Genomic DNA, 19,995 nt, shown 5'->3' with positions numbered 1-19,995 from the left:
TAAATCAAAATGGTATTCTCAATTTTCGCTAAAATACGTGAGACAATTTCAAAATTCTGCACTAACACGTTTAATCTAAATCCGTTTTTAAAATTATAGATTAAAATAATTATGTTATGTAATAAGTAATAACATTGTAATTTAAAATTAGAATATACGTACCTACCTACCTGCATATATATAAACAAAAACGTAATTAGGATATTTGTTCTGTTATAAATCATACATGAATTTTATAACCACATTTAATATAATTAAAGTGATCAAAAGAGACAAGAGTTATGAATAAAATATAATTTTTACCTAAATTAATTATTTTTTAATTATTTTTTAGATTCCACAAAAACACTGTATATTCACCAATAATTTAAAATAATCGATGACAGTATTAATTCCATAGTTATCAAATTAATCAATATTTCAGTGGACTAATAATTTAATAACATCAGGGAATTGGGCCTAGTAATTTATGTTTTTAAGTTTGATCGGTACGAAGAAAATTAAATTTTATAATTAATCAGAGTAGGGACATAAGTTGTGACGTACAATATAATAACTAATATTACATTATAAGGGATCAATAAAAAATAAAGCTAAAATTACTAGTAAACTCAATTTAAAACCCACGCGTGTAGTAAATTTGATTTTATTATTAACAGTATCTAGGTAATTTAAATAAATAGCCGAGGAAAAAAATTAACATTTTAATTATAATTTACTGGCAAATATTAATAATACACATAGTTATAAATTATAATTAAATTATTATAGATTATATTATGGAAGCAATGTTTTGAAGGCATTATTTGGTGAACACAACACAATAATTAATTGTCTTATATTTTCACCTATAGTGAAATATATAATTTCATATAGTATTGAACTGTAATTCGAAATGACTTAATCTCAGTTTTTTTAATGCGGTAATATACCTAAACAATATGTGTATCCACAGTTTTATTAGAAATAAACATCTCTGTAGTCTTCAAATGTATATTCTATTATTTTATCTTACAGTACTAAACGTAATACTTTCGAGAATATTTCAAAGAGAATGTAAATATAAATATTTACATACAAATATTTCGATTTATCACATATAATTACTATTAGTATTTTCCCAGTATCTGTATTTAAATTTTTTAGTAAAGGAGAATTATTAATAATAGTAAATATACAACAAAATATGTTTTTTAAAGTATAACGTCTTTTCTCTTAAAGAATCATTGTTTTACCCACTTACCATGCATACGTATATCACACTCACCTATCCTTTCAAGTCACTTCTATTAACACTAGAACCGTAACATCCACAGTCAATATAGCCTATATTCGAATAAGTACATATTTTATTATGATATTGAACCGTGGTCCGTGATTTCAATTATCGAAATCGATTTAGTTATTTTGAATGTAAATATGTAATAATAATATGTATATTTGTAAATATGAATATTCACAATATTTTTGGAAATTGTGATCTCTTTAATCTTCAAATATATTTCATCGTTTTATCTTAACAGAACAACAACTATATACTTTCGAGAATACTTCAAGTATATTTTTAGTAATTTATCACATATCATTATTACTATTAATATTTTCGCAATATATTTAGCATTCTCAGTAAAAGAAAATTGATAATAGTGAATATTATGTATAATAATAGTAATAACAAAACATTTTTTTTACACTCTGAAATATGACGCTAAAGGATCATATTGTCTTACAAATCAGTCATGCATACGTATATCACACCTACCTATCTTTTCAAATAAATTCTATTAATACTAGGACGAACCGTTACATCCACACAGTCAATAATAGTATAGCCTATTAAGTCTGGCCCTTGAACTAGGTAACAATTTGGTGCACGCACACACTCACTGGCACGTTCAAAAGATTTATGTAACATGATCAATGGCGGAAACTTTTTATACAGTTATTTATGTTGAACTCGCAACGTATCTCTCAAACTCTATTTTTATGCACGTGAATTCAATTATTTTAATAATATTTCACAAAAAAAAAAAAAAATGAAAATGAAAATGAAAAAAAAATATATAACAACCGCACGACTGCACGAGTTAGTTTAACGTAGGCTTATAGCGATGCGTGGGGCGTTTTAAATCTCTCTTCTCGCACTAAATTCTGCTAATATTTAGAGATAATATATATATTGTTCGATATTATAATACACTTTTAAGCCCCCGTTGTTTATTTCCTCCGATCTTATCGCGTATCAATGTCAACGTCAATATTAATCGGAGTACTCGAGTCGGCCGACCCTAATCAATGGTCTGGTAACCACCGCCAGTTTGCTTACGAAAATATCTCTGAAAAAAAAAAAATGTTAATCGCACGCTATCGAGACGTATTCTACGCGTAATCCGTTTATTATAGAAGATTGTTTTCACTGAGAAATTAATATCTGAGCACAAGCAATCACGTCTTATCAATTTTATAATATCAACATAGGTGACAAAAATCCTATGGTCCGTCGAGCTATTATTGGGCGTCTTAAACGGAGACCAATGTGGCCCACAGGATAGCTTACATATATTTGCAAAACTTACTTAGTAGTTACGTGCAGACATTTCAAAATGTCATGATATTGTGTTCCCTGTTGTGTTATTTATTGATGAAACGCTCATAGTAAACAAATTAAATTCTCCCATTGACACCGGAAAAAGGTCTTTGCCATTAAATTATCAAACCGAAGCTCAAATCGAAGAGTTCAAACATTATTATAATTATTTTTCAAAAAACGATTCATCCCAAAACACTGTGGAAAACCACCGTAATATGAACAAAATTATATTTGTAATTGCAGGTCGAACTTGAAGAAGTTTCAATAGTTTCATAACTACTCAAAATTCAAATATTTTAATATTTTCATTATTTTCCAGCCACTTTTGCGATAGCAGTAAATCATTATCTATTGAATTAGTTTGGATTTTTTTTAAAAGAAACTTAACACATGATTTAAAAATAAATGTATAATTTGTTTAAAACTGCGTGTTTTTGGAAAATGAAAAATATCTAAATATCTGGCCATAATTTATGAAAAAAGCTGTGTTTTAAACCTATTTAATTTAATTTGATTGGTACTTTCAAAAACATTATGCAAATATTATTTTATATATATTAAAAGTAAACATAAAACCATTATTTATAAAATATAAGTTATAATAATTAGTAAATGCTTCTTTCATTTTAATAACATAATAATATATTAATTATAACGAGTTTCCATCAATTGAGTTTGATTATTTGTCATAGTTCCTCACGAAATGTGTACAGTGTACACCATTTAAAGAAACATGCCTAACAATATGGAAATATACTATGTATTTTATATCAATAATATTAACTCACTCGTAATAAATATTAACCATCCAATAAAATATAATAACACTGCAAGTATTTTGAAACTAAAAAAAAATTGTATTTATACGATTTTATTACCAGTATTTAAATACAGACCTCCCCGTCTAAAGCATTAACATTTTCAATCTAGTCAATGTATACATATCTGAATTGGCTATTGAAGTACTCCACAGAAACTAACAAATTTTTCCAGGCATAAAAATAAATACATGCAAACACGTCATTATTAAACTAATATCCTCTCCTCGGTCGTTTTACTGCAGTTTGTTCATAGAATTTAAAATAAAATAAAAACGTAATTAATAAAAATATGCTGTGCACTTTATATTTGCACATAAATATAGTGCACAATATAGTGATTAGCAGTTCAAAAAGTTTTTTTTTTTATAGCTGTTTCGTTTGTAACATTCTATTTGTAAACGTAAGTTGAACTAACTGTATTATCCATACAGCATTTACATTTTTATACTTTGTCATATATTTTTCAATCACTCTAAAACCATGCAAACATAAGCCAATAAACAATTCGGCAAATAACTATCAGAGTTTTACTGCTGATAGTGACTTAACTCAAATCCCCCATTAACATAAACGTAAAGCTGTACAGCGAAAAAAACTATTAAATGTATCGCTCAATAATAGATTATTGTCAACCATAATATAGCAATCCGAATATTTTGTAAATAACATTAGGAATGTTTTAGCCCTTCCTCTCCCACGACACGGTGTGAGCACAAGCATGTTTTAAATATTATTATAAAATAGCTTGTTAGTAGGAACGAACAAAAGTTTTACTGCAGAGCAAAACACAAATTCTTTTCTTCGCCGCATACCTCATAAAGATTAATAATCATTGTTTACCGAGCGAAGAAAAAAAAATCGTGTAAGGGAAAAAAATATATACATTAAATAAAAATTAACCAACACCGCAACAGCCTCGTATTAGACCTTTCTGTTTGCAAAGTCCTTTATATACTACAGCACAACCCACAGTGACATTTTCACCACGTGATATAAATAATAGAAAAATACCAAGAGTAAAAATAATTCGTAAACTCACAAAAAAATACGATTCATTCATTAAATTGGAGACTTTGCCATTAAACTCATAAAATATGTAAAATTTAAATCAGAACATATTTATACGGGTACACGATTTTCTTTTGGAATCGATGTCGTTTGATATTAATTGTTTCACGAAATTTCAAAGTCAATTATTCACAAAACAAGACGTTATATTTCTGTTCATTTTTTGTTACATATTTTTTTTTCTGATTATCGGATTTCTACATTAATATCATAACACGCAATAGATCGGTTTCGACAAATAATACGATTTTTACGGGGAAAATAAAAATAATACTAATCTGTAAAATGTGATGTTTTCAATTACGATGACCTGCGTATTATAATTGTATATTAAAATATTATCTTTACTATCTATAACATAATATTATTATACGAAATATAATTTAACTGAAACGTCTTGTTCGTAAATTTTTGTTGTCTACTATTAGGATCTTTTAAATACCTATGCTATAGTTTACATTATAGTCTTAACGGTGTCCGTAATTTTTACAGAGACTACGTATCGTTAGACGCAGTGGACATGCATACCCACATGAATACCCATGCATCCAGAACGTTACTAACCTGATCTTAAATCGAGTGGTTTCGAAAATGAATTTGGTTTTTACGGGGAAAATAAAAATAATTCTAATCTGTAAAATGTGATGTTTTTACTAACGGCCTTTCGTATTATTATTGTACTATAATATTATAAGAAATAGAGTTTAACTGAAACGTCTTGTTAGTAAAATATGTCTGGTATTTGGATCTTTAGAATACATACGCAATATTGTACATTATAGCCTTAACGGTGTCCGTACCTTATTACAGAGACTCTGTGTCGTCGGACGTGGCGGACATGCATACCCGCGTGATGGCCATCCAAAACGTTACTAATCTGCTCATACAGACGTTCAGCAGCCAGTTCGTGTTTCCGGTGCTCGGCCACGATGACCCTGGCGCCTTGAAAAACCAGTTGATAGACTACACAAGTCTGGGACACTATTGGCGGCAGTGGTTGCCAACAGACGCCATACAGACGTTCAACAAAGGTCAGTTATGTGCATGTTATCACTATTATAATAATATTATTATTGTCTCATAATAATATTATAACGTTGGTTAAAAAAAAATAATTATCCTCGGCTAGGTGTACAATAGTATTATTCGAATAGTAACAACAAGACACCATAATATTAATACGAGCTTATAATATGAATTAAATAAAACATAATATTATTATGATTAATAATGATCTCAAGCCTCGCCGATGGCCGTTCTTAGTTGATATACCATTTGATATTATACAAGACGTGAAAAAAATGACCAGCATACAATATTGTATGATATTGTTATGTTCGTTTGTCACTATACTATAGATATATTATTATTATTATATTAGAAACGAATAATAAGGGCGTAAAACGTGCAATACCGTATGGGCGTGTGCAAACTGATTATTGTAGCACAATGCGCCGATAACTTATAAGTTAATTGGAATAAACTATAGTATTATACACGTTTCGGCACCATTATGATGTATTTATTTCTAAAAAACCACTTTAGCCACAGCGTAATTGAATTCGATATTAATTCTATTACATTCGGATTAAAAATAATAATAATAATAATACGTTTAGTTACCTCATAAATGCGCCTGTTAAATGTCCTTCAACCCATATACAGGGAGGGAAATAATATAATATATTAAAATATCATGTAGTATTATAATACAGTCTTCTGTCCACTAATTTCAGCACGTTCAAAACTGACGTGTATATTGACAGCCGCATCTATATTAACTGTCAACCGTCGTCGACATCATCGTAGGCCGACGAACTAATATTTTATAGTCAATGTTATTATCGTCATCGTCATCGAGCACGGTAGAGCTGATTATGTATAATATAGTGGTATTGGCCTTTTGAGTAGTGTAAACACATATTTTTTCATTCAAAAATAAGTGCGCAAAGTTTTGAACGCAGTACAAACAATTTCGTATATTAATATAATATGAGCAGACGTAATATGATAAAATATATAGTAATAATATGCCCAAATAATATTAAAGTTTAATTTTTACCATAATATTATAAACTCGTACGCGTATATTATATCAGCTACGCGACATTTTACATTTTACACTTAACATTTTTCGGCTCTGTCGATCGTTTCGTACGAAATGTTATGTGAAATACATTGGGCGTAAAATATTACTATAAGATGGAATTTCGCTCATTTTTTTGACATTGGCATAATAATTTACTATGATATTATGACCTGGTAGTGATTGTATAAGACGTGCAATAATATTAAACCACACACGTTCCAATTTTCGTTTCGAGTTTTTGAAAATTGTTTAAACTAGACGTTCCGTGTTCTATACTATGGATTGTATGCGTCAATCTGTAATCTCGCCGTTTCGCAGATCTCTGGCTATATCGTCAAATATTGAATACGTTAAAACTGATGAATTAAATAGGTAGGTACAATCTATTTTCAATATCGGACGCCTCACGGGAACGTGAAAATAATACACAATGTGCATTTAAATATTGAAACTATGTGGCATTTGATGGGTGTGACCCACGACGGAATAGACCGCAGAAATAATTCCGCTCGAATCGAATCGTTAGTATAATATAGTTTTACATTTTCCTAAAAAAATATTGTGAGAATCTACAACAATGACCCGTGTAAGCACCATCTGTGTCTACTTTCCGATCGATGAAGGGTCCATATGTATGTAACTTTTAGAGTACTTTTATACTACCTCAAAAAACGTTTCCAGAAAAAAAACAAAACAACGGATCATTTTAAAGCCAATATAACTTCCTGGCCACGTCCAAAATCTAAGATTAAAACATTAACGCACGGGGAGTGTGCAGTATAATATGTTTAAAACTTTCCATCCTTAACGACTGTTTGTATTCTATTTTATTCGTAATACGAATATTACAGTGTTACAAAAGTGACGTCGTTATAACATAATACGTATAATATATATTATATCCGAAAACATTATGACTCGCTTGCATTCATCACGTAGTAGTTATGATGATCTGTAGCAATATAATGTTCGTTAACACGCGAAGACAGAATATTATTATTTTGCCCGTGGCGGATGTAGATAATTGAAAAAAGTCTCTCAATGGTGGTACAGGCGCGTAATAAAATGCCGTAATATTATCTTAATAGAAAATATTATAATAATAATATTATGACGATGATGCGACAGTCATGCTACATTATTGCGTTCGCCTAAAAAAATATATATATATTTAAGTCAAAAACGTCGAGTTTTTTTTTGAGTACAAAATTATTATTGTGAAGTGATGAAAGTTGTAAGTAAAATATGAACTTGGTACCTATATAATATTATATCCTTGTCATGTCGTAGATATATCGCGTTCAGTAAAAACGTAGAAAACATTAAACCGCAAACCGTATTTTAGGCATCCCGCAATCGTGGTGGTGTAGGTCCGACGGTTGTTCGGCTGTTTTGACAGCATCAGCAGATCAAACACTAAAATATAATATTATGATTTCGTCTTGAACACACATACAATTATTATATTGCACACCTTGCAGTGTATACTCTCGAAACTTCAACGTTTCGAAAACTCACTGACGATCCGAAATAATAATATATTTCAATTTTACCGTCCTACAGTGGCGGTCTTGATTACTCGTCGGTTTACCGTTTAACGTTTGTTGTACCTCAAATTAAAGTTTAAAACGACAAACCGTTTTGGACTTAAAGCGTTACGGGAATACAGTTCAGATTTGCTTATAAATAATATGATATCCCTAATTCCCGCAGAGTAAACCGTTCCGACATATTATATTCTGCACGGGTATATAAATTTCGAACATAATATCCCATTTGAGCCGTCTAAACATTTTTCGTGACATTTATACCTTTGCAAATGGAATTTTCTTGATAGCTGTGAAGATAAACCCGGTATTTCCGTTTACTGCAAACTAAACATCAACAAAAAACCTACGTAATAAATATGTAACTAAATGATTTCTAAAGTATACTTATAACATACAATGGATAAAGAAAAAAATAGTTAAATATTCATAATATGATTAAAGTTTTTTTTAACATAACTAGTAATATGCTGATATAAACTATGAAAATATCATATTATAATAAACCTTGACAAAAAATAATTAATTATGTATATCGATGAAAATCTGAAATAAATACATATCTGAACAATTCGATAAAAAAAACCAACCAATTACTTATCATTTATCAGTTATATTTATATTAATATAATGACATAGCCTATTGATCGTGACTAAAAAATCTTCGCAATACGTTGCGAATGCACAAGTTTAATTTTGACTTTTCTACGGTGATTTCTCTCAAATTTTAGGCCATGTAATATAATAATTGCTTGAGGGTTATCAGGATTTTTCATGATACATGATATAATATATATAATATATATATATATATATATATATATATATATATATTATTATGTATCGTAGACATAATAATAATTTTAGAATAGTAAATATTATTGTTTTTTTTCTGGATGTAGTTAACTTACTTTTTATGATATTTATGTTATAATTGTCCAGTACCTACATTATGTATAATATGTAGGTATCAGTAATTGGATCTATATATAAACAATAATATACATATTACGCATTAAATAACTTGACTTAAATTCAAGTATAAAAACTTAACTGTTATACATTTTATTATGCTCAATAAACAGACTGCTGTACGAAATATAATTGATCGATATAGCCATGTACTATGCCAATAAAAGTAAGTTTTTTGTGAGTATCCTAGAGTATTATTTTGGGCACAAAATATATTATGTTTCATTTTATTTTAAACTACGCGGAGATACTTAAGTTTATAACAAAGTACATAAAATCTATCCATCAGCAATCATTCAATTTTATTTTTAATTTTACTAAACATACGATACATAAATACCTATTATAATATGTAGAGTATTAATAATTATTAGTATGTAGTATGTACACAACACATGACAGATGTACAATTAAAACAATATAATTAGCTACCTCTATTATTATAACTTATATTCCATATTGAAGTCCCTCTACTGGGAGTCTTTTTTGCTCTGTTATCCATATCATTTTATTTATTATCATTAAATAAACTCATAGTTCAAACTTATAACGAATAGCATAATAAAAAATATTGAAAACATAAATTATAATTAACTGTATAAGTTGCTGAATTTATATGTTCAGTCAATATAATATGTGAGTACCAAAATTGTTTTCCTTGTTTAAAATTACTATAGTTTGGTACAACTGTGTAAAGAAAAGTTTATAAAAAAAAAAACTAAATGATTTAAACTATTATATGAATCCTATAATAATTACGTCATTCAAAATAATATTTAATATCATTAAAATGTTGATTTAAATACACAACAAAACTATTTTAAAATTGTTCCAGCTAAATACACTTTATTATAATTCACAATAAATATGGAGACTAGATACATAGTACAATAACAACTAATAAAAAGTAGTTAACTGCATCACGAATTGAAAGCGAAAATTTATCTGAGAGAAATACAAAAAAAAAGGCGTTATATATTATATAATTGTAAATAAATTGTATATAAGGGAAAATTGTCTCTAAATATTTGTCCCCAAAACTACAAAAATTAAGTTAAGAAATCCAATGATTGGTAAATGTTATATTCAAATGTTTTCAATATAATAAATATTACATTTTAAATCAAATTTGTATTCACAGAATTTCTGTTTCACGGTTTTCGGTGAAAAATACGTTGTAAATTTATCTTTTTTTTTAAATTAAAACTCAAATAAATCAAGCAATTGAAAACTAATAATTAATAACTAACGATATAGATTTTAACATTTCATAATGCATAGTTAACGAATCATACCATTAATACATACTTGAAACTTTTCAAAATTCCTTGCGTATACTTCTTCTTCTAATTATGTTTTCGATTATTTATTCAATTGCAATTGACTATAATTCATTCCAACTTACGTCAAGACGTATTAATTTTGCTCTTTAAAATTATAATTATCTAATTAAAATGTAGTGGTCATTAAGACATGCTTCAGAATATTATTTCTCAGTTACCGTTATGTTCGAGAGTAAGTAATTTTTTTGTTTAAACTAATAGTTGATCTACTTAAGGAATTTTTTAAGTATTCGACTTGCACAATTCAAGAATGTTACTGGTATTTTATTCACACCGAGTAAAAACTTTGTATCTACCCTTTTTCCACGTACCTAACTAGAAATAATTTTTGAAATTTGTTCGAAAAAATAAATAATAATAGTAAAATATAGAAAAGTAGTTTTCTCCATGACGAGCTTTGTTGATTAAAAACCCGGTATAATAACGATTTCATCGTCTCATAATCATAAACCGAAATAATGATAGACCGGATCGAAAATCTGCAGCCATGACCTCGGGACCCCCGAGCGGTTTTTAATAATTTAATACTTATTTTACACAGCAAGTGTACTGAAAATATTTTCCAATCACCCATAATGGAATTTTTTATAAGCCCCTGTGCGTACCACGGGCCTCTACAACTTTGCTTTATTAATGTACAATCGATATAAAAGTTTATTTTTATTTTTCCCCGACCAAGCTATAAAAACCCTATATTATATATAATAATACAGGCTCAACACAGAAATGTGCAAACGACGGCTGATCGAGATTAAAGTCTCAAACAATATTATTGGACCTTTTCATATAGTAGACGGTTCGGTTTATGATTCGGGTATTAATAGGTAAAGTCAAGTATATTATTATACTCTCTTATGCATAATATTGTCGTTCAATGTTGTTTTATAATATTATATGCATTCGTCTAAATTGGTCTTTGTTGAGTTTGCCGTGTTAAATTAATTAAATTACAGACCGTTTTTTTTTCGTACCAATCGTAAATTATTTAATAGCCAATACAGATCTATAATTGTTCTGACCACTTGTATCACAATCTCAAATTTAATTTGTCCCGATTAAAATCACAAATTTATTTAAATCGAGGAAGGATATAATTTTTAGTTAATGTAAATGAAAATATTAAAGTATTAAACACACCCTTATAATAATATACCTAACTATTAAATATGTAACTAAAATTCATTATTTTCTTATGGTGGATCAGTGTTATTAATATTTGTTTAAAGTTAATTTACAATTATTACCTAACAAAATTATGTACTAAGAAGTTAGTAGTTTTGTTTATTTCATTCAATATTTTTACCATAATGGCATTAACTCAAATTTGTCAGAAAGGTTGATAAATGTGTAAGACATCATTTGAATTGTTGTATTGAATATATGCATAATTGAATTTTTACACGTTCATTTAATAAGGGGAAATAAAACACACCTACTTAAAATTGTGAAAAAACCCTTTGACACTTCACTACTTGAATGGTTGTAAACCTAAAAATTGTCGCTCAATAGAAATTTTATACGAGTAAAAATGTGAAAGGTTCAGTTGTCACTTTAAAATGTTTTAAATAACTTTTAAAATAGTGTGATTAAATTTTGTTTTGAATTACAGTTTCTTTAACTTAAAGCGAGGACTGCTGTTTAAGTTTAAAGAAAAGGATAAAGTTTATTCAAGACCTTGGAAATTAAAATGAAACGATTTATATGTCACTTTATATCCAAAATGGTGCCCGTCAAAAAGTTCCTCTTTTTAGAAACACAAACTGCAATAAAACAATATAATGTAGTCTCATCGCTACAATAAAGGTCGAAAACGTTACGCATAAAATAATATATAAACGGGTTATTAGAATAATATAACCGTCGTATACGGGTTGTGTTTAATAAGTTTTGAGAAAAGGATAGGTAGGTACATCTAATATTATTTTATATTATATTATATTATGTATGATGTACTATGGCAAGCGAATGGTTTTCAACGGGGACAGTGTCTCTTAGAAACGCAAGTTCGTCTATAATATTATTATAATGGTTAAAGTATGCGTTAAACGTGCTCCAAAACATCAACACGCTCCGATTGCGTTGTTTGGAAGTAATTTCCTTCCCTTTTGAAACGCAGTCGTCCACCGTCAATTCTTGGAAAATCGACATTATATTATACAGGGCGATACATCAACCATGCTCACCCCTTTTAGAAAACTTGACTTTTATAACATTTAAGCAGTAATCTTTCGTAGTACAAATTTCTTTTTTTTCAAACGAGAACTGTCTTTTTTTTATTGCAAATTGTTAAGCAACTGATTTTATAAAATTGTTGATGTAGGTCTCTAAATCAAAATTTTAACGAGTATCTTCTGAGTTACTAAAATGTGTACACTATAAGAAGCATAATGGAAAAATTCTCAAGAACGTTTTTATGAAAATATAAAATTTATGTAAAATTGTATTTAGTTAATATTTATCTACAGTCTAATAACTTTTACAAATTATTTAATTTGTATAGATTAATATTAATAACTGTAATTTTTAAATCATTTAGATCCGCTGAATTCCAGACCTATTATCACATTGAACTTATAACTCTAACTATACAATATGCAAAGTTAAATAACTCAAAAAAAACTCGTTTGAAATTCGATTTAGATGCCAATGCATCAGTATTTTCAAAAGATTCATCACATTAATAATCCATAGGAAAAAATTGTGTTGATTCTCTTGTGAGAAAAATAAATCGGTATCACCAGGTGTCACTCCTTCAATGGTATGAAAAAATGGAGGTGAGCGTGCTCGGGCAATCATCCTGTACGGTATATTACGTTAACAATAGTATCCGATACGTATCCCATATGAAATCGAGGGAAGAAATGAACAAAATATCTTCTATGGCAGTGCGTGTACATAATTTTTCATTGAACTAGGTCGTGTTACAAATGATTTTATTGGTGTTATTATTATTTCGGTATTCGTTTTCGGGGGCTTTATACATACTTGTACTTAAATATACACACACACAAACGTATATAATATATATAATAATACCTCGGGCATAATTTCAAATCGCTCGGAGTAAACAAAGGATTCACTAAGGCGTCCCCTAAAACCACAAGCTGTTGTTTCCGACTGCGTTGGCTGTACGCGTACGTATACTCATTAAACATATACATGTTATATTCTCTTCGCAGTTTACACTGTACAGTTTTCACTGCACTGCGTACATACACTACTTGCGCATGCGCACTGGTGTGTGTGTGTGTGCGTGTGGGCGCGTTGATGTGTTGAGATGCGAAACTCTTATGATCCGGTCGGAGGAAACTTATATAATAGTGCTCCGGTGAACATATCAAAACCGTCGACCGAAACTCGCACAGTGTATGGGTATTATACTGCACGTGTACGTATGTAATAATAATATGCACAGTTCGTTGACGTTTCGGAAGATGACATTTTTCGTTTCACATTACTGCAATACGTTAACGCGTTTTCCGCCAGTAATCTTGTACGAGTCCCGCGAGACGTTTCCTTTCCGCGATAATCGAAAAAAAAATAATACATTGGACAACCCGTCAGACCTATTATAATAATAATAATGATATGGAAACAACAACAATAATAATATTATATGAATGATTACAATACGACTTTGGTAGACGAAAATTGTAAAAAAAAAAAACATTTCAAGACATTTTGGAAAAACCAAAACTACATTTTATTATGAACAGTACCTACTTAAGTTTGAATGAAAACACGAACGTTTAATCGATATAATTTTGATGTTTAATTAGATACCACAATTGTTTTTAAATAGAACCCATTAATTGAAATATATTTATTTATGATGCTATTATTATAACTCATTAAAATGTTTTTCAACTGTAACGATATGCTTGATTTTGATTATTTTTCACGGTTTTATCAAAAATAATGAAAATAATAAATTTTGATAAATCATAATATTATGAGAATTAGTTTCGTACCTATATGAAAAAATACGTTAATAATTGCAGACGAAAATGCATTAGAAATTCAAATAAAATATATTCATTAATAGGATTAACTAATCTTTTTGTTTCTTCAATCGACCTCAAAATTGCATGCTTACTATAATTATACGTATTGTACATTGGAAATAATAACAATAGACGACTCATTTCAGCCTAAATAATTAGAAAAAAACTATACTTAGCAATCAGTATTTAAATTAAGTATTTTAATATCATCTATCACAGAGGATCGTTGTCTATATATTGGTAAGTTTATACAAGTAAAATATTTATAATGCAAATGAAAACCAAAAACTGCTACATGTATGACGCGTTATAGAATATTCATAGTCTCAAAGAATACTTGAAATAAATTAACAGTTTCGATGAACCATGTAAATCATGGTAATTTTAATTGACTGCTGTTCGTGCACGTTTATAATTTCCTGCAAAATGTACCTTATTGGGATGGTCATATTAGACATTATAAAAGGTTCACTGTCATCGTCTTACAGCATACGATACGGATGAAACCCAAAACCACCTGAGGAGGGGAAGGGTGGGTGAGAGACTTGCGAAGACGTTTTCAGGAAATGCTAAGTGAGCCCCTTTAGAGCTCCCCGTAGAGTCCCCTGGTTGGCTCGAGGGGAATTATGGTGCTGTTGTGGTAGAAACCCGATAAGTCCCGAGCGATTAATCTTACGAGGCTGTGTGTGTGTATCGAGGCACGATGGGATCGTTTTGTCCTTAACGGCCCGGAAACGGTCCTTTTCGTACGGTTTCCAGTGACCTTTGATTCGTGCACGCTGATTTGTGGTTTTCCACGTGCGCAGTTGACTAATGCCCGTGTAACTATTATATCCGAAATCCGAATTATGTTTAAACTGCAGATGTATAGTGGATATGTAGTATGTGGGTGACATAGGAGCTGTGTGCGTTGGCCAGCCATTTCCAACACACATATATATATATACACCCGGTCCAGACGTACCGAAATTAATACCGTTATGGTTTTTACTTTAGGTGTGGGTGTGTATCTACACAAGCGAAAAAACAATTAATTTCACGTATCATTAGCCAATTTAATTTACTTAGGATTCATTAATCACCAATTACCTACCTTGCGCTTAGGTTTAATTATTTTTATACAAAGTGTACGTGACTATGTATTCACTATTTAGTATATACTACGTTCAACGAGAGACCAGTACCATTCCGTGCATAGTAGTAGTAGTGGTGGGGAATGACGAGTTTTCGACCGCCACGGGGCAGTCCTGGTCTCTCGTCAAACGAGCTATAGTTATCTATCTACCTACCTATCTATTTTTCGCATACACAAAAAAATAACCAGCGGTGAACAAATAGCTTAATTAAATATTTTCCCCTCAGTTTTTACTAATGAAATGCGGTATCTCTCTTGGGTTTTAGTTCATATGATTTATTGGTTTTAGAATAAGGCTAGAGATAGTCATTGCATTAATTACACCGATTGATTATATTTACATATTATTATTTGAATTTTGATCGATATACAGGTAGGGTAAATTAAATGTTGTATTCCGTAGGTATGTAATCCGATGCGATATTTATATAAACTACTAGGTTTATCCCGACCACCAAAGTCACGGCAATTCTACATTACCTACATTACATTCATATCTGATCCAGTTTCTACACTCTAAGTTTTCTAAAATTAACTCAAAGCCCCAATGAATACAGATATTATGTTGAATTTACTTGTTCCATTAGTAAAGTAAGCAGAAACAAACTGAATTGGTAATATCATGGCTTGTTAGTATACCTACTCCGTTTAAAAACTGTTAACTTAATAGCCAATAGTTAATTATATTGAAAATATTATGCTTATTTACTTCATATTCAACGAGTGGTTTGCATAATAATACAGTAATAGTGTGATTGCAAATTGATAATTTTACCTTGACATTATAATTTAATTTAATAACTATCAAGGCTCAAGATAGTATCGTCACAATAAAATTGTAGTTAAGCATTACAATTCTAAGGTAAAATTATCAATTTCAATCACACTATTACTGTATTATTTTGCGAACCGATCGTTGAATATGAAGTTAATAAGCATAATATTTTCAATATAATTAACTATTGTCTATTAATTTAACAGTTTTTAAACCGAGTAGGTATACTAACAAGCCATGATATTACCAATTTAGTTTGTTTCTGCTTACTTTACTAATGGAACAAGTAAATTCAACATAATATCTGTATTCATTGGGGCTTTGAGTCAATTTTAGAAAACTTAAATTGTAATGCTTAACTACAATTTTATTGTGATGATACTATCTTGAGCCTTGATAGTTATTAAATTAAATTATAATGTCAATGCGAGGGTTTCAGATTTTGAATCTATTATCCAACATAATCATAATAAAATAATCATACACTTGCACATTATATAGAACCACATTTCAGACTAACTCAAAACGAAAAATCGTGTACCTATCTAATTCACTCATTAAGTGCACATCACGGAATTCACAGTTGGTTTTTAGAGCTGAGTGTAATTGCATGTTTAAACTTTAATGATACTTTTATTTCGCATGACATACAATGTGTAATTTAATTTCTACTTTGAAATAGATTTGTATAAAAATATTGCGAGTGAAACTATTGAAATAGATTGTATAATAATATAATGTACATTTATCTTTTGAATAATTTATATTTATTTTAAAATTCTCTTTGAGGATATTTTTTAATGGATGGGTCCATATTTAATAATTAAAAAGTGTAATTAATCGATGTAAGAGCTTATATAAAAAACCTCTTAAAGGTGTTAATTACTATAAATAAATAAATAAATACAAATAAATAAATAAATTAGAACAATAAATTCTTGGTGATAATGATACTGAAAAAATATATCTTCATCGCTACTCTCTAGTATACACGATTTTTAGAAAACTATTTAAAAATCTTAAAAATTCAATTTTAATTCAATACCTTGATTCCACAATAATATACGTACAATTTATTTTAAAATAATTGTTTCCCTTATAAATATTTGGTCTTATCATTTCGCAATGGTTTTGCGTGTACAAACGTGTTATGTGCCGCGCGTAATAATAGCTGGGAGGATTTCGGATTCTAAATACGAGAAACGGGATCACTGCGTATCCGTTGGCTTGGGTTCACGAAGTCGTAAAGTCGTTATACCATGGTATATGCGTGCAGTGTGCCCGACGAAGTTTGTTTCGTGGTAAGTTAACCATCACCACCTCTCCCCATCACAACCCGCCGTGACTTCCGCAACGGCTACCACTAACGACGCGAGACCGCCAATCGCCACTTTACCGGCTTGTCCGAAGACGTTTGCGTGTAAAATATCCTCTTAAAACGTTCCACATAAGCACGCTCATAGTTTATTCGAAATTCCTGCACGTTTATCTCCCGACCGTCATGGTCCACACAGATATGAATTATTGTAATAATATGCACACACCCACAGATTGGTGCACACACAACCTTTATTATATTTTTTTGTTATAAGCACTGCTGATCTTCCCGGATGACTTAATTATTAGGTTTTTAGTTTTTATTCTATAATTGTCAATAAAATTGTATTTTTTAGGTCAAAAGCTTGGAAATTTAATAAAAGACTTCTGACATATTGATACAATAGCAGCTAAAAATATTAAAATACATAGACACAATATATTTTTATAAACATTTAAAGTTCAATTTGATCAAAATGTATCAAATTTAAAATTTAAAAATTATTTTGTCTTTAAAAATTTACAAAATTTTCAAATTGTATAGCTACGAATTGAATGTAAGTAATTAATTCTGTAATCAAAAAATCTAAAAATATTAAGTAATATTAATATAAAATAATATAATATAAAATATCCTTGACTGACAACCTGTCTCCACTCAGAATCTTTTTCGTATATAATGATATTATTATATCATTGAATTCAAATTTAAATCCATCTATAACTGTGAACCACTTGTCCCTTACTGTACAGCAGAGTGACACCCACTTTCCCACCTTTCTTAAAACAATTTTATTTTACATTTACGGTTGTGTATTGTGCTTTTTTAAATGTCAATTTCCTTTTTGATTTCGTTATCTAAAGCAGATTGTATTTTTCTAAAAATAAAATAATACTAATAATCAAATAACAAACGTTCAACAATTCGTATTAAGACTATATTATATTTTGCATACACAAGTTTGGAGTTGTATAATATGAGAAGCCACCAAATTATATTACTTACGTACGTTTTTGAAACAAAAAGAGTAAAATCTGTACGAGAAAATTTGCATAGGAAAATATATCACCGGTCCGGTACGATGCGTGGTACAGACTCACGTAACAGCAGCCCATCGTCTGGATTTAGAGATCACGTATAGCCGAGAGCGACTGACGTGTTTTTTTTGTTTTCTATTCCTCTGTAATAAACGACGTCTTAATATAAACATTAAAAGCACGTTTTTGAAGAACAACAAACCGTTGGACAAAGTTCGAATTAGTGGCGTATTTTGTACCAAATCCAGTGTATTATAAACATTGTTCTCGTTATTATATTATACGAGTGCATATTAATATACACTTATACCAACCACCGTATGTTTAATTTTCGTCTTAGTCGTACGCTTAAAAGTAAACGCCAAAGTCAACCTCGTTATACAATATGTCGTATATTGGATATTATAGTGTATTTAGTTTGATTTCTTTAGGAAGGAGGAGGGGATTGAAGCCGAAGTTTACCCTCGCCATCTAATAATTATTATTGCAGCTCCAAAATGTCGAATCAATGAAATCTGATTTCATATAACAGTGAATAAACGTTAATTGTTAAATTAACCGTACATACGAACAACGTCGATCACTGAAAATATTATACCAATTATCAATGACGTATATGATCGTTTAATATACAACTACACTTCAAACGTTTGAATTATTTCAAACTTGAATTTGCGAATTTTACTAATTAAAATGATTCATTATTATTTTCAACCAAATTTCGCTGTATATATTAATGTAATTTATATTAATTGAATTAATTGAAATAAATACGTATTGCATTGCGTTTATACTAAAAAAAATTACATAATGAAAGTATTTTTTTACTTGCATAAATTTTTATAAAATATTTTACTGATGTAATGAGGCTGTTTAGTTGAGTAAAAATACAAAAAAGTATATATTGTATATACGTGTCTCTTAATTTAAACACAAAACAGATTTGATGAATACTGGGAAGGCACGTATATTGTTTTTTGATTTTTATAACTTGTTTAAACTTGTATAGAATTTGAATTTTTAGTTGGTTTGTTACTATTTAATAGTTTTATAATCAATACAAAAATGTATATTAAGAGAATGTCAGCGCACTTTTTTTCTCTATCTGCCCCACGCGCAACATAGAAAAAACGCGTTTACGCAGAATTATTTTTTTTTATGTTTTTAAGTTATCTTAAAGTAAAATAACCCAATACTGAAACGAAAGAAAATAATATTATTGAGGGGATGACATATTTATTTGTCTAAATACTGTCTTAACTAACGAGAAATTATTTCACTGTTTTTTTTGTTACA

General features: G+C 29.3%; 1 protein-coding gene across 5 annotated transcripts in view; it reads left to right on the top strand.

The window, feature by feature from the left end:
* The window catches only part of LOC132951602 (acid sphingomyelinase-like phosphodiesterase 3a), a 221,146-nt gene that overhangs the window by 129,975 nt on the left and 71,176 nt on the right, over window positions 1-19,995 (top strand). For all 5 annotated transcript variants that reach the window (XM_061023390.1, XM_061023393.1, XM_061023392.1 and 2 more), the window contains one exon: window positions 5,290-5,510. In XM_061023390.1, the coding sequence (XP_060879373.1) occupies window positions 5,290-5,510 (221 nt within the window). The remainder of the gene's footprint in view (window positions 1-5,289; window positions 5,511-19,995) is intronic.

This window comes from Metopolophium dirhodum, chromosome 9 (genome assembly GCF_019925205.1).
Source record: "Metopolophium dirhodum isolate CAU chromosome 9, ASM1992520v1, whole genome shotgun sequence".
NCBI lineage: Eukaryota > Metazoa > Arthropoda > Insecta > Hemiptera > Aphididae > Metopolophium > Metopolophium dirhodum.
This window is presented reverse-complemented; position numbering and strand designations above follow the sequence as displayed.